General features: G+C 42.4%; 1 protein-coding gene across 9 annotated transcripts in view; it reads left to right on the top strand.

Moving 5' to 3' along the window:
- Positions 1–26,476, top strand: part of LOC137295380 (ral GTPase-activating protein subunit alpha-1-like) — an 87,418-nt gene that overhangs the window by 8,506 nt on the left and 52,436 nt on the right. For 8 of the 9 annotated variants that reach the window (XM_067826711.1, XM_067826715.1, XM_067826709.1 and 5 more), the window contains exons 3-7: positions 19,814–19,863; positions 23,919–23,976; positions 24,306–24,349; positions 24,523–24,682; positions 26,092–26,124. In XM_067826711.1, the coding sequence (XP_067682812.1) occupies positions 19,814–19,863; positions 23,919–23,976; positions 24,306–24,349; positions 24,523–24,682; positions 26,092–26,124 (345 nt within the window). The remainder of the gene's footprint in view (positions 1–19,813; positions 19,864–23,918; positions 23,977–24,305; positions 24,350–24,522; positions 24,683–26,091; positions 26,125–26,476) is intronic. The other variant, XM_067826712.1, reaches the window with a different exon arrangement.

The following is a 26,476-nucleotide window of genomic DNA, read 5'->3' as shown; positions in this document are numbered from 1 at the left end:
TATTTTTCCACTGAGATGAAATTATTCTTCAGTTGATGCTCTTCATTACTCCAAAGGCTTATGAAAAGTTCAGAGTCACAAATGTGTACACCCCACCAAAGAAGTGAGTGAGTTGAGTTTTACGCCGCACTCAGCAATATTCCAGCTATATGGCAGCGGTCTGTAAATAATCGAGTCTGGACCAGACGATCCAGTGATCAACAACATGAGCATCGATCTGCGCAATTGGGAACCGATGACATGTGTCAACCAAGTCAGCGAGCCTGACCACCTGATCCAGGTAGTCTCCTCTTACGACAAGCTGAGTCGCCTCCTATGGCAAGCATGGGTTGCTGAAGGCCTATTCTACGCCAGGACCTTCACGGGTCCCACCAAAGAAGAAATGTTCAGTGTGATAGTAGTTAGTTTGACTCACTAACATTGTTTTTCATGGATATGCATTGTATATTGTATTTGTAAAAGAACCATTGTTTCAAATTCAGTAAATGTCAGCATAGTCAGCCCTGTCAGAGAATACCCATTTTGAAGGTTTATTAAGTTACCAATACTGTGCAGTGAGTCCATTCAACCAAGTGTCAGGTGGACTAGAAAGCTGTCTGTATAAACTGAAAAGATGTCTTCAAAGGATTGACGTCAGTTGGGCCTAATGTTAATATGAGATGATATCTTGTCACTTACGGATACACTATGCATGAACAGTGGACAAGTGCTGAAGGATTGCATTGAATATATTGTAATTAGTCTTCCTATTGATCATTGTGCAGTCAACAATGTGGGATGGTTGAAGGGGAATTATCAGTGCTGTTAGGGAGTGATTTGTAGATGTAAGTTCTACCCCCACACAGGCATTTTGAGGCTAAAGGAAGATTATCATGATAATTATTAATGAGAGTCTGAGTCATGTAGGTGCTGAGTTTGCTGTATTGGCCAGTTGGTGGGTCGGACAGCCAGGTTTCATGCTGAGTAATCCTATCACATGTCTGTCATTATTCATGGCATTGTACATGCAGTCTGATCCCTACTGAGTATATACTGTTAAGTAGTAATGATTCGTGAAGACATATATGTGCATTGTGATACTTACCACTACCCTAATTCACATAGCAGCATTAGTATTGCTGGACAAAATTTTATATAAGACTTATGAGTGAACTAGTGGAAGCCTTTCACTCATCCTCTAAGTATGGAGCTTGGCCTAGAGGACTGGACAAGAAAAGCCTGTTATCCCTTGCCATGGGTGTATTACAGAGTGTGGAATGTAGTATTAGGCTCTGTTCGTCTGTTCATAAATGTGGACGTACTTACGTATGAATTGGAATATCTTCACAACTGTTAACTAAATTCTTTTCGTATCTGGTAACTAGGTTCATCAAACAATGAGAAAGATCTCAGTCAGGTTTGGTGACTTAGACCTTCATTTCAAGGTCACAATTAACTTTACCTTTCACCCTTTTCTTCATATTCAACACAAAGCTTCATTTCGGGTAGGTGCAGGGCCCAGTTGATTTTGGTGACCTTCACTTAATTTCAAGGTCACAAAGACACTATGAAGACTTCAGCATGTTAGCCTGCCTTGTCAGTGGGATTCCTCAAGAACGGTTCACTGGAGTTTCTTTGTAAACTTTCAAGACTTCTCTTTATTACTATTTTGGTATATTTCATACACCAAAGTATGTGTTGAAAATATTTGTGTGTTTGAACAGCTACAGAACAATATATTGAGAGAGGTTGACAGGTCATGTTTTTGTTGACATTTAACTTATTTAATGACTTTCACGTTCTTTTTTAAGTTTAATTAGATACTTTGAGGCAGAGGATGATGTCATCTCAGTGACAATGCTTGTTGAATTTACATTTCTTATCATTTCAGTTCAAATTTGTACCGAAATTGAAACATTGAGATACCTTTGAAGGTCCCGGGGTAGAATAGGCCTTCAGCAACCCATGCTTGCTATAAAAGGCAGCTGTGCTTGTCGTAAGAGGCGACTACCGGGATCAGGTGGTCAGGCTCGTTAGCTTGGTTGACACATCATCGGTTTCCAGTTGCACAGATCGATGCTCATGTTGTTGATCACTGAGTAGTATAGGGAATGGGGGTTCTGGCTCACTTTCAAGAAATGTCTCTACAAAGCCTTATTTACTAAATAAGGCTTTGGTTGGGTCATTAACTCTTGCTACTATTACCCCTACTACAAAAAAGTTGGCGGTAATTACTGTGCCTTGGTAGGAGGTAACACTGTGCCGTACAGAGATAATTCTTCTCTTACAAATCCCCTACCCGGCCCATCCCTCAAGTAGTACAAGTTAGGTTCCTCACTTTGGCGGCCTATGTTATGTTTATATCAATGAAACAGTTTAATGTGAACCGCCTATGATCTCTTTGGTGTTCGTAATAAAGGCTTGCTGGGCTTTTTGTATTCCCTGTGCTATGTACTTTTTTTTCTCGTCCTCGCTGATAGCAGACTTACGAGACTTGGACCGAATATCTTGTTTCATTCCGTTATATTTTGTGAGTTCAGAGAGGATTGAACGAAACTCCTCTTCTGAGATCTTACTGTCAGAGAGTGCCGTGGAAATACGCTCACTCACTGTGTTGAGCTTTGCTTCGGCCAGAACCCTGATCTCGTCGTGTTTCAATGCCTTACGATACAGTCTGCGTGATATCAACTTAAGCGCCAATCCTGCCAACCCTGCCACCCCAGCTGTTATTTCAAAACCTAGCACTATAGGTGCAGCCACGATGGTGGTTAACAACCCAACGCCTGCCGCCCCTAGTCCCATGCTGGTTGCCATAAGGGCAGTGTCAGCCCCGTCCACGATATTGAAAGCTCTATTGTACTTTTTACATAATGCTTTTCGCGTGTCACGGTCTTGTTCTAGTTGACGTTTCACATCACATAACTGCCTCAAGCGGAACCCATCTACGGTTTCCAACGTCTTCGCTACTTCCTCTACGACTGGGTACAGACCCATCCTATAATATATATTTTGAAAGATATTTTAATTGGGTTTCAGTTAAAAATCTATCAATGAATTTGAAGTCTACAAGTTCTAGACCATCAGTTATGGTAATAGGTAAGAGGCTAATAGACTTTTCTGTTGTAATATAAACTCCATTACGGAGGCTTATTAAGTGGTTTATAGGGCCCGTGGGGGTATCCCGTTGTATAACAATACGACAATATTTGTGTGCGTGTACGGCATGCCAGCGTATTGACACCCCGGGTAAAATTTGGTGTACTATTGCGATGTTTTCCTGGTTAAAGAAGACTTCTATGATGAGTGTGAAAGAGGAGTATATTCTATCAACAAGATCTTTACCATAAGGATTATTGCTAAATGTTATTTTAGTTTTTAATACAGTCATTAACCTATTTTTCCCGTTACTTCTTATGGATAATAATACCTCCGGAATGAAATCCCCGACCCAGATACCGTTGTTCCTAATCTTAGAGACAAACCTATTTTCGTTTAATATGATATAAGGTGAGGCGATTGTTAAGTTGAGCAGCCATTCAGGCTCTTTTAAATCTGATAACGACACCCGTCTGTACACGTTGTCTTTGAAGTGCAGGATATATAATTCATCTTCCTCACCAGGCTGATCGAATCCCTCCGTGTCTCCTAGGTCGTTAAGTGTAGTGTTGGGATGATGACTGGTCATTATTATATTATTACGATATAATTTCCAACTGGTTTTCTGATAATAATTCAGGGGTTAACTTCATACCCATGAAGTGTATGTTGTCAGGCAGGAAGATATTGATTAGTGATATCTTGTTTTCCACGATCACGTTGACCCCCTGCAGACTGGTCTTGGAGCCGACACCCACCCGCACGTAAACGTTGCAAACTTGATACTGGTGTCGTTTCACCCAGCCGAGTTTGATCCCCTTCACGATCTCGACCTCATTCACCGATGGTTCCCCTAGGTAGACTTTGATGAACAATGTTGAGTTTGCTGGTAGACTCTCTAGTATCTTGATCACGCCTTCGAATTCAGACACCAACTGCAATTTCACGTTTTGTATGGTCGGTTTACTCGATAGCATGTGGGCTGCTATAGTGTTGACTGGGCTGACGACTATGCTACGTCTCTGAGTTGGGACGTAAGCCACGAGCAGGGTTCCATTGTTCACGACTTTGTTTAGGTGGTTGTCTTTGTTATCAGTGAACACGTAGGGGGAGACGAGTCTAATATTGAGAAACCAGTCGTTCTCGGGTAACAACACCCACTTGTCATCTTCGGTGAAGACGAGCATATATGGTTTGTTTTTGACGACGGTAGTGCTCTCAACATCGTTTAAGTCGAACAGTTTACCTCCGAACGATGGGTATATTACCCAATTATTATCACCGGTGTTGACAAGGGTGTACTTAGTGTTGACTGTTGCTCTTGTGGTATCTATCATATCACTTAGGGTTCCACCGGAGGGGATTTCAACGCGTTTGTAAATGTTGTTTTTCAGTTGCAAGGCGTACGATTTACCATCTACTCCGGGAGCGTCGAAACCGCGTGTGTCTCCGAGGTCGGAGATCCCGATATTGACGCATTTTTTCACTCCGGGCCCTTGTGCGCTGGTCATGTTACGTGAAGCGTTAAGCTGAGGTATCCTATATTTACAGGATTATGATTTATATCTAACACCGATATTGTCAGCTCAGGTATGTTGCCCTGGGTTAATCTCTTATACTGCCGTGGTGAAAACGACTCGGTTCTACCGTCGTTGAATTTCTCAGTTTTCACCGGCACTGCTCTCAGTATAGTGGAAGGGTGACCTCCTTGAATGTTGTACGTTGTGCTCACCTGATCGAGATGAATGTACAGCTCTCGGTACGGTACTAGATCGGGTAACTTCGTGCCTGTGACGGTTGTTGTTGGTTTTATCTCGTCTGGAGACATACCGAGTATCCTCGCTAATGGTCGGCCTAGCCTCAAGGAGGTTCTTCCGTTGTTGATTAACACCACTGTACCGTTTGAGTCGTTCATCTTGAGTTCGGCTCCCAGGGGTTTGAAGACCTCGTCGTTTAGAGAGCACACGCTGTAGTAGCCGTCAGTTATCTGACTGCGAGTTCCACTGACGAACAGCTTATTGTTGCTGATATTAATGTTAGTCCATTGCGGTAGGTAGGTGATATCGCAGAGTGCGACTTCGAGTTGACCTGACGTGTTATCGATCGCGTGCGTCAGCTGAACGGCCTCACCGCTCGTTATTCCTGGAAGTGTTATGTACATATTATAATATATAATTTATATATTATAATATGGATTTAGCACACTTGAAAATCGTGGTGAATGCAGATGGTACGGGGTTTAAAACAACCTTTATTAATATCTTTGAAAAATATATCGTGTCCGTTAATAACGCGCAGGCGGTGGTAAACTGGAATCAAAACCCAATGCAGTTTTGGCAGAACCAACTAAACTTTGCTGTGTGGTGTGCGACGACAGGGTCGGGTGTGACACCAGACTACGGTATAGACAAACTGAGTAAGGCGGTTATTTTGTTTCATATTTATTATCAAACGAGACGAATACTGAAGGAAATAAGTGCTCCTATCCCCCAAGATAAAGCGTGGAGTATGACGAATAACCCCTATGATAGACGCGCTTATGAACGTATTTGTGGGGAGTTTGAGATTCCAACGAATAAAGACTTTCGCCTTCCTGGTGTGAACCATGGTCTCGGTATAGTTCTCGTGTACTTCTACAGGTCCGGAACATATCAGGCCGGTTCTAAAGATGGTTCATACAACCCAAACCGTCATACATTTACAGGCCCCACAACGAATGAAAAGATCCATGTCAGCTGTATAAAGCAAACCAATCCTGATGCAGCCACAGCCTGGACTAAAATGATCTCAAAAACATCGAAAGAATTCACTCGTGCTGGTACAATACGCTTGAACGACTCGATTCGAACGTACGTGTGGGCGCTGTTGGGTGCGCAGGCGCAAACGCGTTTCAACATCATCGGTTCGGGAGCTGCTTTCGACACTCAGAAACAGTTCGTTGCCAACGTTGATGATACTATTAATTCTCCAGTTGATCTCCCGGGGGCCATCGACCGCTACCAAAAAATGTTAGAAAACGCCAGATCGAAAGTTAATTACGTGTTCGGCGTGGGGTTGTATATGGCTCCGAGTGATATGCAACTGAGAATAAAAAAAGTGTTGAATTATAACAACAAAATAGTCATAGCCACGAAGGATCAAAAGTTGGGTATCAACCCCGATATTAACGCCCACCATATCCCACACACCCAACCACGTGAAAAGGGTATAGTGGCGCCACCCCCAGAGCCTAAAGTTCATGTGTCCCCCACACACCCCTATATTCATGTGGGGGTACCCCCCTATCAGCAGCATATTGATAATAAAACAGCCCTAGTGGTTGGTGGGGTAGCTTTGGGACTTATTTGGTTAAAGATTTCTTAGCCGCTACGTACACCAGACCCGCCACGGCGACGATGGCTGCCCACAGGTTTTGACTGAGCCACATGGCAGTTTTAGACAGAGCGCTCAACAACCACGAGACGATGCTACCCAGGATGCCGGGAAGGGCTTCGGCGGCTTTACCAGCCAGTTTAGCTAGGCGTTCCCCGAGTTTTTTAATCCAGTCTTTAACACCACCGCCAGGGGGTGTGGGGGTAACTCCCCCCACAGGGGTTCCCCCCGTCAGTGACACCACCAGGGTTGATATGATGAAACCCAATGCAGTTAGAATGCTGACGATGGTGATCCCTTGCTCCCGGAACAATATCCGAATCCTGTTGGCTAAAGTTGTATCCTCATTCAGTATTCTATCGATTGTTTCCCGAATACGACTGATCTGGGATCGAAGCTGTTCACGATTCGAGGAAGCGGATTCCAATCGTGTACGTCTCTCGTCTTCTAAATCGCGTAGTCGTTCATTGATACGACGCTTCATATCATCGTTTTCAGTTTCGTTGAGTTTGGTTTTTTCCCTAGCGATGTGCTCGTCGATTTCGTTCAGTTTCCCCATGTTGTTCACGAGTTCTCCACGCACGCGTTTCACGGCTTCGTCTAAGCCGCGCAGTTCCCTTACCGGAAAGTCAAACCCCGGTAACGGTTTGTCCCAGTAGGTGCTCAACAGTTTTTCTATGCTGTCTGAGGCTTCTGTAGCACGCTGTGGTGTTATTTCATCTCTAGTGGTGAGGTGGGATCTGGTAGCTTGCAGATCTTCAACAACGGCCTTAGGTATTGTGCCAACGTAATCATGCATGTTTAGATGTTCACGGATAAATTCGACACCATGGCGTCTGGCTAGAGTTGACAAGGCCAGTGGTTTTTTATTGCGCTTGTTAACGAGGTCAACCCCTGGGTTAGACTTAAGACGTAGAACACCCTTTGTATCAATAAAAAAATTATCAAGGTATCGGCCCTGTGGATTAACGTAGTTTTTATCACTTCTTAAACTTTCGTAATAATCATCTACCGTTGTTGCCAAGAGTTCTTGGTTCAATGGTGAACTAGTAAATGAGGTCTCCTGCTCATCATCGAATGTCTGGGCACTAGCGCCCGGTATCTCATCCATAGGTATGTCTTCATCCATTAGTATTTAAATATATTTTATTTATATATAACAATGTACGGCAGAAAATTAGATCCTTTCAGAAGATTGAGAGAGCCATTAGGCGCCAGAGCCGTGCGACAGTCGGTGACCATCACCAACAACCCCAGCAAGATAGACCAGAATCAAACTCTGCTGGTTAGATTTCCAAACCTTGGTGAGAATGACCTCATTGTACCAGGCACTGTTAGACTGGCGTTCAATATCACGTTGACCTCCGACAACGACAAACGCGAGCTAGTGCGGAACGTGGGTCGAGCTATCATCAAGAAAACGACCGTCAAGATAAGCGGTAACGAGGTACTGAGCATCGACGACAGCGACGTGTTTCACTGCTACAAGGATCTCTGGAAAAGCGAGAGAGAACGAGTCAATGATGTGTACCAGGGTATCAGCAAATCAACCCGGGCGCGCATAGGGTATGTCTTCACGACAGACCAGCAAGACAAGCTATCGGACGGTGAAAAGGCTATCGCTCTAGCATACGGGAATCGATTCTGCGTGCCGCTCGACTTCGAGTTGCTCACGGGACACGCGCCGTTTTACCAGGCCGCGCTGGGTGATAGGCTAGAATACGAGCTCACGTTTAACGACTATAGCAAAGTAGTGCGTACGCCGAACGGTGATGAGGCTAGTTATGCCATAGACAACATCTCTCTGGAGTTCGACATGGTCACTAGCCCGGAGCTGGCCAGGCAGGTTCGAAGCCAGTACTCTGGGAAGATGGCTATCCTGTACGATCGCGTACTGAGACATAGATCAGTCGTGCGAGATAAGAGCGACACTGTGTGGAATATCAACCTGAACGTGCCGGCGCGATCGATGAAAGGTATCCTGGTCGTCCCCGTGGAGGATTACGATCCATTCCGGAGGGACAGCGAGAAGTTTTTCAACCCCGAGATTGAAAAGGTGGAAGTGACCATTGAGGGCGTGCCCAACCAGCTGTTCAGTCATGGTATGAGGCCACACCAGCAGTGGGATGAGATAAAAAAGCTACCAGTGGGGGATTACATAACAAAGGACCTGGACCTCGGCTCCGTGCAGATCGGTGAATACCTGACCACCAAGTACGCCCTATGGTTGGACATGCGATCCACGGATGATGATAAACTGCACGGTAGCGGGCGCCGTATAGATAACGGCAGCGAAGGGATAACCATCCAGATTACTAAGAAGGCTCAAACCGCTGGTAAGTTGAAATTATATCTGTACGTTATTATGGACGCGCAACTTAATATAGACAATGGGAGATTCGTGCAAGCCATCTACTGATGGGGGGTACCCCCCACTACCCACTGACCCACACTGCGCTATTATATGCGGGCAGACTGGCTGTGGGAAGACCGTTTTCGTCTTGGATATGTTGGAGGGTTACTACAAGGATGTGTTCGATAACATCGTTATCATGTGCCCTACTCTGAGCATGAATAAAACGTACGCGCGACCTTGGGTGATGACGGACCCGGACGTACACAAAATCGACCCTGGAACACGCCTGCAGGACTGGTTGAAAGCTCTTCACGAGAAATTTAAAGGGGAACCGACGCTGTTTATACTGGACGACTGCAGTGCTAATCGCGAGATAACAAAAAAGAGAGACATGCTATCGTACCTGGCCTTCTCCGGCCGGCATGCAAATCACAGCGTCTGGGTGCTAACGCAGAAGTTCAACTCGGTGTTGAAAGACCTCAGGGAGCAGACGCAATGGGTGGCCTTATTTCACTGCAAGGACAGGGATTCGTTTGAGGAGTGTTTGAGAGAGAACGATGTGATGAGTAAATTAGAACGGGAACGGGTGAAGAAACAGCTCGCTGAAACTAAACACGCTAAGCTCGTTCTAAAAACCGACCAACCAGTAGCATATATAGTATGCTAAGCAAAGCTAAGCAAAGCTAAGCAAAGCTAAGCAAAGCTAAGCAAAGCTAAGCATAGCTATGATATTTGAAGTATTTGTCGTGTGCAACTTAACCTTCATTTCTCTGTGTTTTGCCTGTATCGGGTATTATATAGTTAAAACTAAATCTTACTTGTTATATTATAAGATGGAGTGTGAGGAATTGCTCGAACAGTTGGGGGGTACCCCCAGTGGGGGTGTGGGGGATTCCCCCATGCGAGAGAAACTGGTGGCGTTGGCTGTTGGCGGCAAAGCCAAACATTACTTTGGAGACTACACCCCGGATAAAATTCACAAAATGTCAGCCGAAGAAATCGATAAGCTATACGCTAGATACGAGTCCCGGCTCGGAGCAGAAATGACAAAGACAATAGGATCGGCTATGACCCAGATATACACCGGTATTGTATCACACTTCCTTCCCATTCCACCAGAGCGCCGACTTTACCTGTGGGAGGACCTAGATAAAGACCCTTTTATCGAACACGCCGTGAGCTCTATCAGCTGCGGGCTGTACCACAAATATGGTATGTTGTTGGCTCCAGTGACGGCGGCGATTATCACGGCAAAACATTGTCAATTTGAGAGAAAGAATAATAATAATAGTATAGATGTCCGAGGTGACGGAACCAGTGAGTCCCGAGGTGACGGTGGAGACCCCAGTGGTGGTACCCCCCACACCCCAAACAGTGAGTTCACAGGAACCAGTGACGGTGGAGACCACTTCAACAGTAACCAGGCAGAAGAATCCTAAGAGAGTAGCTGCCGGTAAAAAACGGTGGTGTAACCAACATAAAGTGACCAACCCAACCCGACTGTTGTTGGCTGTAGGTGTAACTGCTGCCGTGGTTATAACATGGTTATACGTGGGGGTACCCTCCCACAGTGAGCCACCACCCACCCACAACAGTGGGGGTATGGGGGTATCCCCCATGGTAGACCCGCATATCATGTTATAATTTTAATATTTTTATATCATATACATAATGTCTGAGGGGAAAACGTTCGTCAACGACGCATACCACGCCACAGTGGTAGCCAGTCTAGCTGTAGGGTACGCTCGGTTGACTAAAATGGTGCTTAAACAACCAACTATCAAGCTAGATTTCAACCTGCAGGATATGGGTATGCTCATAATGAACCTTGGTATGGCGATGGCCACAAAAGACATCCTAGTAAAACAAGGAATAATACCTGATAATATAATGAAATAAATATAGGGATGGCCACGATAGCTATGATGGTCGGTGGGGCGTTAGTGAATGCCCTGGCATTTTCCGGGAGTAATTTCCTCTTCTCGAAACTACGAGATGATCACGCGGCTGAAATACAGGAAGAAAGGAAGCGGCACGATCTCGCTACTGAGAACTTACAAAAGGCACAGGACGAGTACGTTAAAAAACGCCTCCAGAGGATCGATTTTATTAATGAACAGCTCAAGCGTGAAAACCATGCCATTAAAACATTCTACGATGTCGATGAAGCAATGAAAGAATACTATCTACTAACTGGTAAACAATTGGAACCGCTCAATAAACCCACACTCGCTCAGTACTACACACCATCCAAGGGACAAATGAATCGTGAACTGGGCTTCATAGTGTTGGGTATAGCAGCTACTGCGTTGGTTGCGAAGCAATTAAACTAAAATACCTTTATAAGTAAACATGAGACCCGCTCCATACCGATGCGAATACATACGTATGGGGAAGACCGAGGCCTGTGGTAGGAAATGCAGGAATCAGGGGTTCTGTTGTTTCCATATGGGAAGTCCTAACTACACGTGTTCTGTGTGTGGTATCGGGGTTAAAGGACACTACTGTCTATGTAAAGCTCACGGAGCGAACGTAGTCAGACATCAACTCATCTACGAGAATAAAAAAGGCTATATAAAAGAACGTAGGCGACTGCTCAAGATAGCCACTTAAGAGTTACCTCCCCTTACTGTGAACCAATTAGACATTAGTTCTCTTAGGTGTAAACACGATGTCTACTGTAAGCGAGCTCAAGCGGGTCGCAAAACAGAGAGGTGTCATCGGGTATTCTCGAATGCGGAAGTCAGCATTGTTGAGATTACTAGGTTTAGAAGCCCCTCCTACGGTAAAACAATTAAAAGCTCAAGCAAAACAGCTTGGACACACGGGTTATTCAAACCTGGGAAGAGCCGGGTTAACCGCATTGTTATCACATGCCCCCGTAGCACGTCCCACTGTAAAACAACTGAAAGCCGAGGCACACGATTTGGGTTTAGGCGGGTATTCCCGTATGAGAAAACCACAGCTTTTAGAATTATTACGGCAGAATAGAGCTATTGACCTACAGTTCGTGAGCACTGAGCGCGCTGTAGGTAACTATTTGAGAGGTTGGCGCATGCACGTTGATAGAAACATAGACATTATAGATATCAAGCCTCTGATAGCTGATAAGGTCAACCAGGAACTAAATAATCTAGGAAGTATCAAGTTTCAGATCACAGTGAAAATGTCGCTCGATAAGCAGGTTGGGAGTACCACTGAGTATGTTCAGCCTTACTTCCGAGGTCAACAAGAGGTCGTCACACATGCAGAGACCATTGACGCATCAATCGATACAAGTTTTCAGCAGATACGAGAATACCTAGAACGCTATACACACTTGGGGTCCGGGTGGGCTGTAGATAAAATCGATAATGTCTATCTAGACATAGCTAACTACGTGCCGTTCAGAGGCGGGTCATACCTAGCCTTGCCTCCCTACTCTAGGAACAAACATGCCATAGTAAACGTTAAGAATAGAGGAAACGATTGCCTGAGGTTAGCTATCAGGTCAGCCTTATTTCCAGCTGGCAAGAATTCAGATAGGCTTTCTAGCTATCCCCAAGATGATGGGCTTAATTGGGATGGTATAGATGAACCCACCCCAATATCCCAGATCACTAAAGTAGAAAAACAGAATAATCTGGCTATAAATGTCTTTGGGCACGAAGGTAACACAACAATAGTACACAGGGTCAGCCCGGTGAAGGATCGTCAAGTTATCAATATATTCATGATCCAGCGAGGTGAAAAGTATCACTACACATGGATAAAACATCTCAGCCGGTTGTTGCACGACCAATCGGCACACAGAGAAAAGACCCACTTCTGTGAACGATGCCTACACGGTTTCAGTCGAGCTGATTTATTAGAATCCCACCGGGATGATTGTCAAGGTGTGGGGCAGACGGCCATACGAGTCGACATGCCTAAGGAAGGTGAAAATATCCTAAAATTCAGTAACCACAAGAACCAAATGTCTGTACCTTATATTATATACGCCGACTTCGAAGCCTTAGTTGTGGGTGGGGATTCCCCCACACCCCCTAGTGGGGGTAGCTTCACCCACAAGACACAAGAGCATAAAGCCTGTTCGTTTGGATACATTGTCGTCCGTTGTGACGGGGAAACGAAAGCTCCGGTAGTGTATAGGGGCCCTGACGCGGCTGAAAAGTTTCTAAAGTGTTTGCAGGAGGAAGAAAAAATTATTAGGAATGCATTGTATAAAATCGCTCCCATGCGTATGACCCTAGCCGAAGGCTAGCTCACGCTAGTAGCACTAACTGTCACGTGTGCGACTCACCACTTAACGGTGATTCGGTGAGAGATCACTGTCACATAACTGGTAAGTATAGAGGCGCCGCTCACAACGCGTGCAACCTCAAGCTTAAAATCAACCCTAAGACAATAAACATCCCCGTTGTCTTTCACAACTTGAGAGGGTACGACTCACACTTGATCATGCAGGCCATCGCGAAAATCGATGGTAATATAACGTGCATCCCCAACAACATGGAGAGATACATCTCCTTCAGCTTAAATGGACTTAGGTTCATTGACTCGTTTCAGTTCCTCCTGTCGTCACTCGACAGTCTGGTCAAGGCCAACAATACCTTCCCTATCACCGATCGATACACAGACGCCGAGACTCGACCCCTGCTTATGAGGAAGGGTGTGTACCCCTATGAGTACATGGATAGTTGGGCCAAGTTCACCGAGACCAGACTACCCCCTATTGACTGCTTTTATAGCAAGCTGAATGAGGCGTCCGTCTCACGAGATGATTACTCGCACGCGACTAACGTATGGAATAAACTGGGTTGTAAGAACCCAGTACTGCTGTTAGCCGACGTGTTTGAAACGTTCAGGCGGACCTGTTTAAAGCAGTATAAACTCGACCCCGCATGGTATTACACCAGCCCAGGTCTGTCGTGGGACGCCTTGCTTAAAAAGACCGGAGTTAATTTGGAATTGCTCACAGATTACGACATGCACCTATTCATTGAGAAAGGCTTGCGAGGTGGGATTTCCATGGCATCCAAACGATACGCGAAAGCAAATAATCAATACGTGAAAGGTTACGATCCTAACAAACCAACCAATCACATTCTCTACCTCGACGCAAACAACCTGTACGGCTGGGCCATGAGTCAGTATCTACCTACAGGGGGATTCGAATGGGTACCCCACGTTGATGTTATAGAGGTTGCACCAGATTCGAACAAAGGGTATATCCTCGAAGTTGACTTAGAGTATCCCAAGGAATTACACACATCGCACAACAGCTATCCCCTTGCACCCGAACGTATGAGGGTTAACCCAGACTGGATGTCTGAGTACCAACATAACTTGTCAGGTGGGCGTGTGACAGACGTTGAAAAACTCGTGCCTAACTTAATGAATAAGACCAAGTACATCGTTCACTATCGCAACCTACAGCTGTACCTGTCGTTGGGTATGAGGCTGACCAAAATACACAGGGTGCTCATGTTCGACCAGAGTCCATGGATGGAGCCCTACATCAGAATGAACACAGACCTACGAAAAAAAGCCACCAGTGATTTTGAGAAAAATCTCTACAAGCTCATGAATAACTCGGTGTTTGGTAAGACTATGGAAAACCTGAGGAAACGCGTAACCGTGAAGCTGGTTAGATCTAGTGAGGAAGACAAGCTCAGGAAATTGATAGCCAGTCCGGCATTCAACCGTAGTAAGATATTCACAGACAACCTGGTTGCCCTACACATGAAGAAAAGCCACATAAAATTCAACCGGCCTGTTTACGTGGGGATGAGCATCCTCGATTTATCCAAACACCTGATGTACGACTTTTACTACAACGAGCTCAAGAAACAGTACGGCGACAGGTGTGAAGTGCTGTACACTGACACGGATTCCCTGCTGATGGAGATTCGAACCGAGGACGTGTACGAGGACATGAAAAAACACCTTGATTTATACGACACCAGCGATTACCCTAAGACCCATACCCTACACAGCACGGTAAATAAAAAGGTCCTAGGTAAGATGAAGGACGAGTGTGCTGGCACGCCCATAGCCGAGTACATAGGTTTGAGACCTAAGATGTACTCCATACTGAAAGCCGACAATAGTGAGATCCGGAAGGCTAAGGGGGTTAAGAAGTATGTGGTGAAACAACACATCAAACACGCCAGATTCAAGGAAGCCCTGTTCAAGACCCGTACCTTTAGACATAAAATGAACACACTTAGAAGTGATGGACATAAGATATACGGACTTACTATAAACAAGACGTCCCTATCGCCTATGGACACGAAACGTTGGATAGCTATTGATGGTATAAACATATATATATATATATATTTACTACAGCCCGCGTGGGTACTGGAAAGGAGCTAGCGCAGTAGATAAGCTAGCTAAAATAGCGCGAGTACCCCCGGAGGAAGCCAAAGCGTGGCTTGAAAAACAAGCCCTGTGGCAGATCTATTTACCGGCACCACGCTACGTGCCTAGAAGGAGGTTCGGTATTAACATACCTAATAGCATTCACCAGGCAGACCTACTGTTCCTACCCCACGATAAGAGGTACAAGTATGCCTTAACCGTAGTGGACGTAGCCAGTCGTTACAAGGAAGCCGAACCCTTGACCACGAAAGATTCGGCCCAGGTAGCCAGAGGATTCGAACGCATATACAAACGCAGTCCGCTGACGTGGCCAACAGAGCTGCAAGTTGACCCCGGACGGGAGTTCATGGGTGCCGTGTCACAACTGCTAGCCAAACACGATACAAAGGTCAGGCGTGGCACGGCCGGAGCCCATCGCAGCCAAGCCATAGTTGAGAGATTTAATAGGACTTTGGCTGAGCGCTTGTTCGGCTATCAGTATGCTAGGGAGATGGCCACCCCTGGAAAACGATCGACTGAATGGGTCACGAGGTTACCCAAGGTGGTGTCGGCAATCAACCATGAAGTCACCCGTCTCACCGGTAAGAAACCGGCAGACGCTATCAAACTAAAATCAATAGTTGCAGAGTCGGCCGCTCCATTGCGTGGGAAGGAGAAACAGATACCAGATAGGGCCCTAGTGAGGTATCTATACCAGCCGGGGGAACACGAGGGCGATAGCCGTAAGCGAGCCACCGATCCTATATGGTCAGTCAAAACTTACAACATAGATAAAGTGGATATGAAAGCCGACGAACCTAACTTGTACTACTTGAGGGATGGGCCGGGTAGGGGATTTGTAAGAGAAGAATTATTGATCGTACCGTACGGCACAGTATTACCTCCTACCAAGGCACAGTAATTACCGCCAACTTTTTTGTAGTAGGGGTAATAGTAGCAAGAGCTAATGACCCAACCAAAGCCTTATTTAGTAAATAAGGCTTTGTAGAGACATTTCTTGAAAGTGAGCCAGAACCCCCATTCCCTATACTACTCACTGGATTGTCTGGTCCAGACTCGATTATTTACAGACCGCCCAATATGGCTGGAATATTGCTGAGTGCGGCGTAGAACTAAACTCACCCTCACCCTCACCCTCACCCTCACCCTCACCCTCACCCTGAAACATTGAGAACTGGTTAAGATTTACATTATCTATTTTCCACTTATTGAATTTGACTCTCCCAGACCCCAGATTATCTAGCAATTCGGCAGCTTTTACAGTACGCTAAATGGATGATCCTGGCTGTATGCATATGATTACAATTACTTTTGTTTCATGTCACAGGAACTTGTGTTACATTTTATAAATATTCTGTTAAGATTATTTAGGGGTGTGTGGTAGCCTTGTCAAAGTGCTTGAATCCCATGCCTGGGGTCCTCTGCTGTGATATTTGCCGGAATAGTGCTACTGGTGCCATTAAAAGGAACCTTTCTCACTATGAATATTTACATTGGCCAGTCCCTCTGTCATAACAAAGATCTTCTGCTAGGCCACAAGATGACCGGGAAACAACTGTGTGCTTGGAAACAACTTTGTCCTGGGAAACAACAGTTACTGTGTGCTAGGAAACAACAGTTACTGTGTGCTAGGAAACAGCTGTGTGCTAGTTCAGGTTTTCATTATTATGCATTTAGTGACAGTACACAACACGCTTCAACAGTGGAGTTCATTGACCAAAACAGATTTCATGGTACCCCTAACTAATAGCCTCAGCAACAGATAGTTCAACACAAAGTGAAGGTCTATTTCAGCACAAACAGTTGTCTAGCTGTCCTTAGTTAAATGTTGATGATGTCAGAATGTAGGTGTTCAGAATTGTGTATCAAAACACAAAAGCATCTACTTCACTGACCATTGGTGCTGATTCCAACATCGGGAGAAACTCTCTGATATGTCATACTATTAGTAAAGAACAACTAGAGGCTGTATGTGCCAAAAGCATGAAGTCTGAATTTGCTCAAGCATGGAGTAATGATGTTTTCAAGGACGGAATGCATTGGTTGAAGCACTGACAACTGTTCTGGCTCACACGAGAGTATATTCCTTTGGATAAATAATGATGTTGGATCTTGATGGAAGCCCTCACATTGACAATCAATCAGATGCATCAGAAACTACAGCCACTGACATGTTATAATCCCATGCAGAAATGCTCATCAGAACACTCGTTATCAGCATACAGTTGTGGGAACGCAGAAAAAATTATAGGTGCTTGAATGGTTAATTTGGATACAAATGAACCAAGCTGAGATTGGCTTGAATTGCAAGTGGAAAAGGAACAGTAGTATGTCAAGCCATACTTCTCTGTGAGTCTAGAAAGGGGTCAGAGGTATAGAAAAGCATGCCAGAGCGAAAACTCTTTCTGCAAAAGTGTCCAAGATCATTTGATTTGTAAATGCGAAAGAAATACTTTTAAATATCAGTGTAATTGATTTTGATTCCACACCTTGAAAGGTTCCCTGCAGAGATGAAAGCGTCATGTTTGCTCTTTGGCTAATGGGGATGACCTGTTAGCAGCAGCCGAATTCGTATAACAAGCAAATGGACTTACTCATTGATCATTTTGGACTAGAACAGTCACATGTGTACAAAGGTCAAACTTCCATGTAGAGAAGCCCTGATAGATCCAGAAACAAATGGAGAATGGTCTAAGGTTAATGCTCTTGTTTGTAATGAAGGCTTCCCAAAGGACAAACGTAGTGTTCTGTGGAGTGCTAACTGCTAGTGTGAATTTCCAAATCAGACCAAACATGCTGCATTACCCCCTGCACCCACAGGCCCTCATGTTATTGCGAGGATTTTAAAAAAAATAATATAAACATTTTGAGATGACTCCGACATGAAATGCTTCTCAGTACAATATATCTAGACAAGGCTGGACACTTTGGTGTACCCCACCTGCCTGCTTTGCCAATCGCTATGGTACTATCACATGCAATCAATTAAAACTTCATCTAAACATAATCACGTGTGATTGGCCTATTGACTCATGAAACTTACCAGTTTTTTTATTGTTATTTCTATAAGTCAATTGAAAGCTGATTTTGACCCTCAGCTAAATGATCTTGACACAAATGGCGGACAACTGGTTGTGTTAGTGAGGTCAGTAGACATAACCCTGTCCAAGTCAATTCTAAGACAGAAAATGGTGTCTTGACTAGATGATGTCCTGCTTGTCACTGCTAAACAGTTGAATGGATCTTCATTTTCCCAAATAACTGTGCAGATCTTTGTTTGTGGAGAGGTCTGTGTCAGTGACCTCAATATTTTGAAAGTCCCTCCGATCCCTAAATAGTAGCTGTTGTCAGATTGGTTTAATCTACGTGACCTTCTTGCATTTGATTGGACTGTCAATTGGTCACTCAAAGGTTACCTGACGCGACCTTCTACTAGGTTTTGTTAGACTCAGTGGTGGAGTGTAACGAAATACACGGAGACTAAGTTTCCTTTGACTGCTCAAGAACTACTCCACTGGGCCAAATTTGGTGTGAATTTGATGACCATGAAAGTATGTAAGTTTACTTAAGTTAATGACAATGACTATCAGCACTTGACTTTGTTCTGTTTAATTTTGTTGGAAAAACTTTAATAATGGTTGTTTTAATAATGATCATTTATGAATCAAAGATTTGTGGATCTTTTTTTCAATTTTGATATTTTGGCTAGACAAGACTTGCTAGATGAGATGAAAGTGCTTGCTTTGAACCATCTCTAAACTGTAGACTGTAAAGTCATAAAATGATCATGATTAAACACTATTTATCCAGTTACTTCAGTTTACTTCAACTAAGAGTGTTTTGAACTGCATGATAGCCTTAACTCACATAATGATCTGTCTCTGGGATATCTGGAAGTGGGGGCATGGCACCTCAATGGCAACGGTGCCGCATCTTCTTCATTATTGTATTTAGAACTCATCAGTAGGAGACACTGAAACTGATGCCTCAGTTCCCAAGATGAGAGGATGAATATGTATGAGGTTATCCCTGATATTATTTGCAAAGGGTTCATCTTAGGAATGTCAATGTTGGGAGCTGGTATTACTTTTCTTTAGTTAATTGAATACTGATTGCTGGACAGTCTGCTTTGGTTGATTAACTGGTCACTGAAATACGAATGTGTGTTTGGAACTGCTGAATGAACATTCAATCCTGTCAGTGCTCACTGAACAAATATATAAAATATTCTATAGACAATTATTGATATGAATTGAGGCTATTTCATCAAATTGAAATTGAAAAGCCTAATACCAGCCTCCTTACACATAACAGAATGGAACATCACAGACATCTATCATTTCCATTCAAAAGAGATGGTCCTCTAATTCAACCTTCCTTTTTCAAGGGTTTCCCTATTTCCCGGTTTCCTGACTGCCACACTGGAATAGAAAGTAGTATAGAGCACACATGCTTATAATATATGGATATTCCATGCATTTTTTATCAGTCCATATGCATATTACCAACTATGACTATATCAAAATGAAGTGAGTGATCCCACTGAGTTTGTAGTTAAATACATTTTTGTTGATAATGTTTATGTTGTGTGAAAGATTTGCAAATTTCTGTTATTTTCTAAGTATTTTCATTTTCTTTTGACAGCAAGCAAGGCCCATAGAGAAGAACTGGAGGCAATCTTGCATATATTTGAAGTAAGTGATCAGCATGCTCAGAATGTTCCTGAAAACATCACACTCAGTGTGTTCAATAGATAATCTGTTTTGATGTAAGAGATTCTCTTCAAGGATGATGAGATCACCATCAGTAATCAATAGACTTGACAGACCAGGTTTTCAAGCATGCTGGAGTGCATGTATTGTAAGTTTATTGACATGCATGTGATTTGTTCAGAATGATGGGATATTGCACACAAGATCCTGATAACCCATAAACGGATACCAAACATTATTTGCAGAACATGGATGACAGTACATCAAAATTATTCAGTGAAAGTGGTATTTGACATTTGTAAAGGCATTTTACACAACATTGATGTCATTTGCTGTCCAAAGATTTCTCTCTTAAGATATTTTTTGCTTAGTTTGCACTGAAATTATCAGCAATCCAGTTATCCCAATTAAATTTCACAGACTTAACAGCATTAAATTTCTAAATTTAACTCTTAAGTTTTGGAGAGATTTGATGACAGACTTTGTGTGCACCGTGTTGGTTGTCTATGATCCTCCTTCATGGGAGGCCATCATACATATATGGTAAACAGTAACATGGGCTCTATACTTAGAATCTGATGCATGCTATCGATTGTGTGAGGCTGTCAGCGGTCAACCTCGCTTCCTCTTCCCTGCTGATGTAGCTAACTACATCGTCTCACTCCATGACCTTCTGATAGCCTGCAGGCAAGAAGCAGGCACAAATCGGGCTCAAATTCAATAAATTTTCTGATTCAGTACACAGATTTTTCACCCTTGAAAAGATATGAGGTGATGTGTTGAAGTGATTTTTTCTTATTTAAGAAAAAATTGATGAGCATTTTCATGGGACTGAAATCAAGATGTGTACTTTGAGAGTTCATTCACAGGCCCATTATCATGATTATTGTAGCTGAACAAATACAGGTTCATGTCCGATGGGAGATTTTGTTGATATTATTCAGCCCGCCGTACATCTACCTAATCAATAGCCATCAGATTGATGAGCATTGGGGAACCATTGAACCAACCTTGGGTTTTGTGGGATTTCCAGATGAAATGGTTCATGGAGATATGATTTACAAATATATACAGAAAAGAACACATTGCACACGACCACTTATGAATTATGCTCATGTTCAGTTGTCTTCAGAACCTGAAGTTGCCACTGTTACAGGAAGCCATGTTGTTTGTAAGCATGGCAAACAAGTTTGGCTTGTCATGGTGTATTATGGGTCAACTTCTCAATCAAATAATTATCATAGTGGTTATCAATATCATGGTAATAACAATGTTGATATGACATTCTTTTAAGCAGAGATGCCAAGCTCTACGATTTCATCGTCTCTACAAATTTTAACTTCTAACTACGCCAATATGATTCCACTAGAAATCCTATGAAATTTGAATAAAATTCATTAAAATTTGCATTTATAGGCATAAACATCTATTTTCAACGATGAAATACATTTTCAGAGTTCACATACTTCCATTCATCAAATTTAATGACATATTGGCACTGCAATAGATGATTGCAAGTAACAAACGTAATTGTAGCAAAGCTGATTTCAATACCTTTGCAATTTGATACATTTAGTTCTGGCTCAAACAATTTAACTACATGACTGTAATATTTTTTTCTCAGAATCCATCATGATATTGTTTATTTAGTTAACTACTAATTTTATGGTCAAGCTACTAATTTTGAACGTGGAAACTATTATTTGCAATAATATGGTGTTGGCATCTCTGTTTTAAGCATAATTTCTGAAATGGATCATTACTTTCTGCCATTGATGACTGTTCTCTAAATCCACCATTATGATAATACAGGTAACACTCCCTAAAACTCTAAACAGAGCTATCACAATCAGTAATATTTCATCATGTCAAAATATATATGACCACAACTCCAAATGAAGATAGGGACCTAGGATATCAAATAATCCTTGTCTCAAAAAGATTGATATCTTAAGAAAATCTTGCCTAAAGGCGAAATGTGACACATTCATCACAGACTTACGTATTGAATACCATTCATGTACAATCTGAATTGGAGTGCTTAGTTGGTGTGCCCCACCCATCAGCCGATAGGCTGATTATTGTGTAGGACAGCCTACCTGTGGGAGATCTCCAGTCCAGCTATTCTGTGCGATCAACATGCAATGGAGGAAATTCTGATGCTGGCATCCCTGTTCACCCATCAGTGAAGGATCTTAAAGTCTCATTAAATGACTTTGTAGGTTTAACTCGTTAGTATAGGAGAAAACATGCATCTGAGGTTTTGATAGACAATGTAAAACCGGAGGTAGGGGGGGAACCCCTTGGGATTTCCCAACCCTGATGGTTTTACATTGTCTACCAAAATCGAGGAGAAATGTTTTCTCTAACATATATACCGTCAGTGATGAGTAATTACAATTTAGATAATCATTTAATGAAGCTGCATAGCAATAACTGAAGCACGCATAAAATCAATTTAATGGCAGTAACTATAAGTAGATAAATTAAAAACCCCACCTTCGTCGGCCCGGTGACCATGCGGTAGAGCATCTGCATATGGATGAGAGAATTGCGGTTCCAATCCTGTTTCAGAAACCTTTGTATTGTGAGTTTAATCTTGAATGATATTGATTTCAAACTCTCATGTATCATTTGTATGTTGATGTTCATGTAAAGTTAAGAAAAATAAAACCGGGGAAGCGGTCTGACTAACGAAAAGTAAAACCTGGGAAGCAGTCTGACTAACGAAAAGTAAAACCTGTCCCTCCAAAACAAAAACCTCAAATGCGGTTATTCTGGGAAAACAAGAGATGACCTAATATATAGTGAAAAGCACACTTTAGGTTTATATGATACAAATAAGCCCCGAGGGATCTCCAGCCCATGATGATTTTACTTTGTCTGCCAAACCTGAGAAGTGCTTTCTCTAACATATATACTGTCAATGATGGATAATTTACAATATAGATGATGATTTAATGAATCTGCCTACAATCTGAAAGTTGCAGTTCCAGTCTTGCATGGGAAAACATTTGCACTTTGAACTTAATCTTGAACAATATTTTTTCAGTTGACTTCAAACTATATGTCATTTGAATGTTGATGTACATATGGAGTTAGGAAAAGACAATTACAAAAAGTAAAAGGGAAGAGGTCTTACTGAAAAAACAAAAACCTCAAATGCAGTTATTCTGGGAAAACAAGAGATGACCTAATATTTAGTGAGAAGCAGACTTCAGGTTTATGTAAGTGAGACATGTCTCATTCCAGTCTTTCTTGAATTAAGTGATGACAGAGAGGACACATGTTTATTTGTTTGTATTTGAAAAATTAAATGCCAGTATAAAGTCAGCTAAACAGGAAAGGATAGGTTGATGAAGTACTTGCAAATATGTTAGAAACCACATGTCAGAATATTGCAATGGTATACAATTACACACTGGTGATGAGGTCAGTACCTGTTTTTATGGTAAAAAATAATATTGAGTGAGAAATAAGTCTGTGGTTAATATTGCTTTTCACGGGTAAAAAAACAACAGATATTGACTGAATTCACCAGTCTGTAACTGTTTTATTGTGTAATTACAGAAAAAATGCTTCTGAAAACCAAAACATGTCCATTTCATCAAGAAAAGTAATTTTATGTTCACTACATACCAATAGCATTATGTCAACAATACTGTGACATGTAAACAATGAAAATAGCCTCATATCTTGATGTCATAGTGCTCTCAGGTCTATGACACATATGGTCGAACCAGGGTTGGTCATGGTTTATGTATTGACAATCTGTCAATTTCATCACTGGTCTAAATCTTATGTTAGTTAATTATTTGCTCTTGAGTATTCCAACCATTACACAGAATTTGGGGAAATCCAGTTAAAGGAAATATTTTCTATTCAGAGAAAAATAGTATACATGTATTTCAGACTATTTCAAATTATTTGTGAATAGGTCTCTGAAGTATTGTGAAGTAATCCCCATGCTGTTTTGACTTTCATATGTGTTAACTGTGAACTATGCTGTGATAATGTTTTCCTGATCTTTCTTTCAGAAAATTCTCTTTTTCTTACCTGAGTTGATTCACAAGCGATGGATGTTCCACAGTATAGGTGTGTACTGGTTCACTTAGATGGAAGGGATCTTGAGTATATTCATTGAGTTAATAAGTCTGTGTTCACATTCTGAAAGTTTGAAGTATGTGTTCATTTGGGATTGAAACTTTAGTAGTTCTATTTCTGGATATATTTCAGATGATTTATGTTTATAGTCACCTAAAATTGTTGACAATCTCACAGTGTAAGATTTAAAGGTCCCAGAGGCCAGTTTCATAAATCCATTGTAGACTTGTATGTCATCAAATCTTTTTAACATGGTTCAACTTACAAACATATCACTGTGTGTGCAACTTGGTGACACTCATGTCTTACATCTCTTGTAGGCCGCGTCATGAAGAAGCTGCTTCATCCTGCCAATTCTATAAAGGTGAATACTTGGTGAAAGGTGTACTGTATACCTGTAGATGGAGTCCATCCTTCTTATTCAAACACTCAACAAACACCTCAAGAACATATACACATGGTAATTTATGTGCCAAAGTTCACCAAAAACTGTAGTGGTTTATGTCATCTGCAACAAGCATATATTTCTGCTTGCAGCTAAGAAGGGAGGGAATGCGTCTCTTCATCGTGTGGTACCAGATCCTGCAGGACAATGCTTCGGAGGAGTGTCATCGCATCTTCCTGCAGCTGGTGCCTGATATTGGAGATGGTGTGCACCAGGACATCCTCAACAACAAGGTGCCCCAACCTCCTGACAGTAAGTGTTGCCGGTAGCAGCTGGTGGGAGATGGTTGGGATCAGAAGGGAATACCTCATGTGGAAGTCAGTTATCATGGTGTGATGTTGCTGAATCACTCTCTAAGTATGTACTGCTTTATGTCCTGCACTTGAAGCATACAAGCGTTTCCACTGGCTTGTGGTTGTACTAATCAAGGGTTAGATATTCCACTTCAAAAGCAGTGTTGATTAACCTTGGTAGCCCTATATTAGGTTTCTAGCAGACATTGTGTGGAGTGATGACGGAGGATTGATTCACCTCACTCAAATGAACAGTGAGAAATGTATGAAGATTTTTAACAAGCTTTTTTTTTACTTTGAAGACTGCACATAATTTTGCATTGCTTAATTATTATGAAAAACCTGATGGTTGATATTACCAGTAATTACGTTGACCTTTCTGTACTGTCCACCAGTGGACACTTTTACCCTGGACTAGTCACAGATTGTGTTCAGTAATGTTGTGAATACCTATGTGGGGGAATAGATTCATATTACTCAATGTCATCATGTTTTTGTTGTCACCAGCTCTCTAGTTTGCATGCATGCTGTTTGACGAGGTTATATAAGAGGCACAATATGGTTCATATGTAATGTTATCTCATGACACGACCTGACACAACATTTCCTGAAATATTTGTCTTTGATATATGAATGCAGTACCTTGCTGACATGCACTGGATGCTGATAGGGGTCAATGGGTACATTCAAGAAATGTAGCAACAGCAGGATTGAAGTGCTGAATATGATGTATGACATAGGGAAGGATCATTCTGTCACACTATGTTACCTGCAAATAGCTCACAACAGCTAAACACTTATTGGTTTAACACTGCTTCAAAATGTATTCCAGCAACAGAAATTGATGTTTGCTCTATAGTCCTTCCCAAATATGTCCAATGGTGAAGGTATTATGGGAACTAGTTTTTTGACAATGTTATCCCCACCTGGACCCGTGGACAAGATAGTTTCTGTGCCTGTCTTGGTGTATTGGCTGAAAGTTGGAGGGTACCCTCCAGTGATGCAGTCTTAGACTTGTACAACCTAGGTAATGTTCTGACATACATAGAAACGCAACAGGGATGTGCGCAGGAGAAATATCTCTGCACATCGAACTGCAGTGCCTTAGTTGCCTGAGCCCCCCTATGCCCCAGACAGTGTAAACATGGTGATAATTATGAATGGTTGTTCAATTTGGTCAGTTGTCTGTAATAAAACAGTGTAATTGGAGGTACCACAATGAACATGTTAGCACCAAGTTACTGGAGTCATGCTTATAAGGATGTTAGTTATTGTGTGCTACATACAGCTAGTGAACATGTCTGGCTTGTCACAGAAGCATGGTGTATGACATGGTGTATGACGACACACTGTTTTCTGTCAATTTAGTTAATCACCAGTCTGGGTCCCTGCGGCCACTGTGTAAGTCTGTTTTGCTTCACTGCAATGTGCCACTGCATGAGAAGGGTTCTTGCAGAGTGTCACATATACCACTACTGACATATGCATGTTTTGTGTATTTTAAATACTTTCATAAAGAACTAAAGTGTTGATGTTTTCTCAAAATTAGTATAGATTACAATTTATATTATATCTGTATTCGTTAATTAACTAACTCATAATATCTTACATTCTATGAAACCTTGTCCATGCTTCTCAGCATATGAAAGGGAAGTTCTGTTACCGTCTATAACCTGTGATTGCCCTTTGAACTGATGAATATTTTATGTAAGCACTTTCTCTCTCAGTTGTCCTGGCAATATGAGCAGTAATT

This window comes from Haliotis asinina, chromosome 8 (assembly GCF_037392515.1).
Source record: "Haliotis asinina isolate JCU_RB_2024 chromosome 8, JCU_Hal_asi_v2, whole genome shotgun sequence".
Classification (NCBI taxonomy): domain Eukaryota; kingdom Metazoa; phylum Mollusca; class Gastropoda; order Lepetellida; family Haliotidae; genus Haliotis; species Haliotis asinina.
The sequence above is the reverse complement of the archived record's forward strand: the minus strand, read 5'-3'. Positions and strand labels throughout refer to the sequence as shown.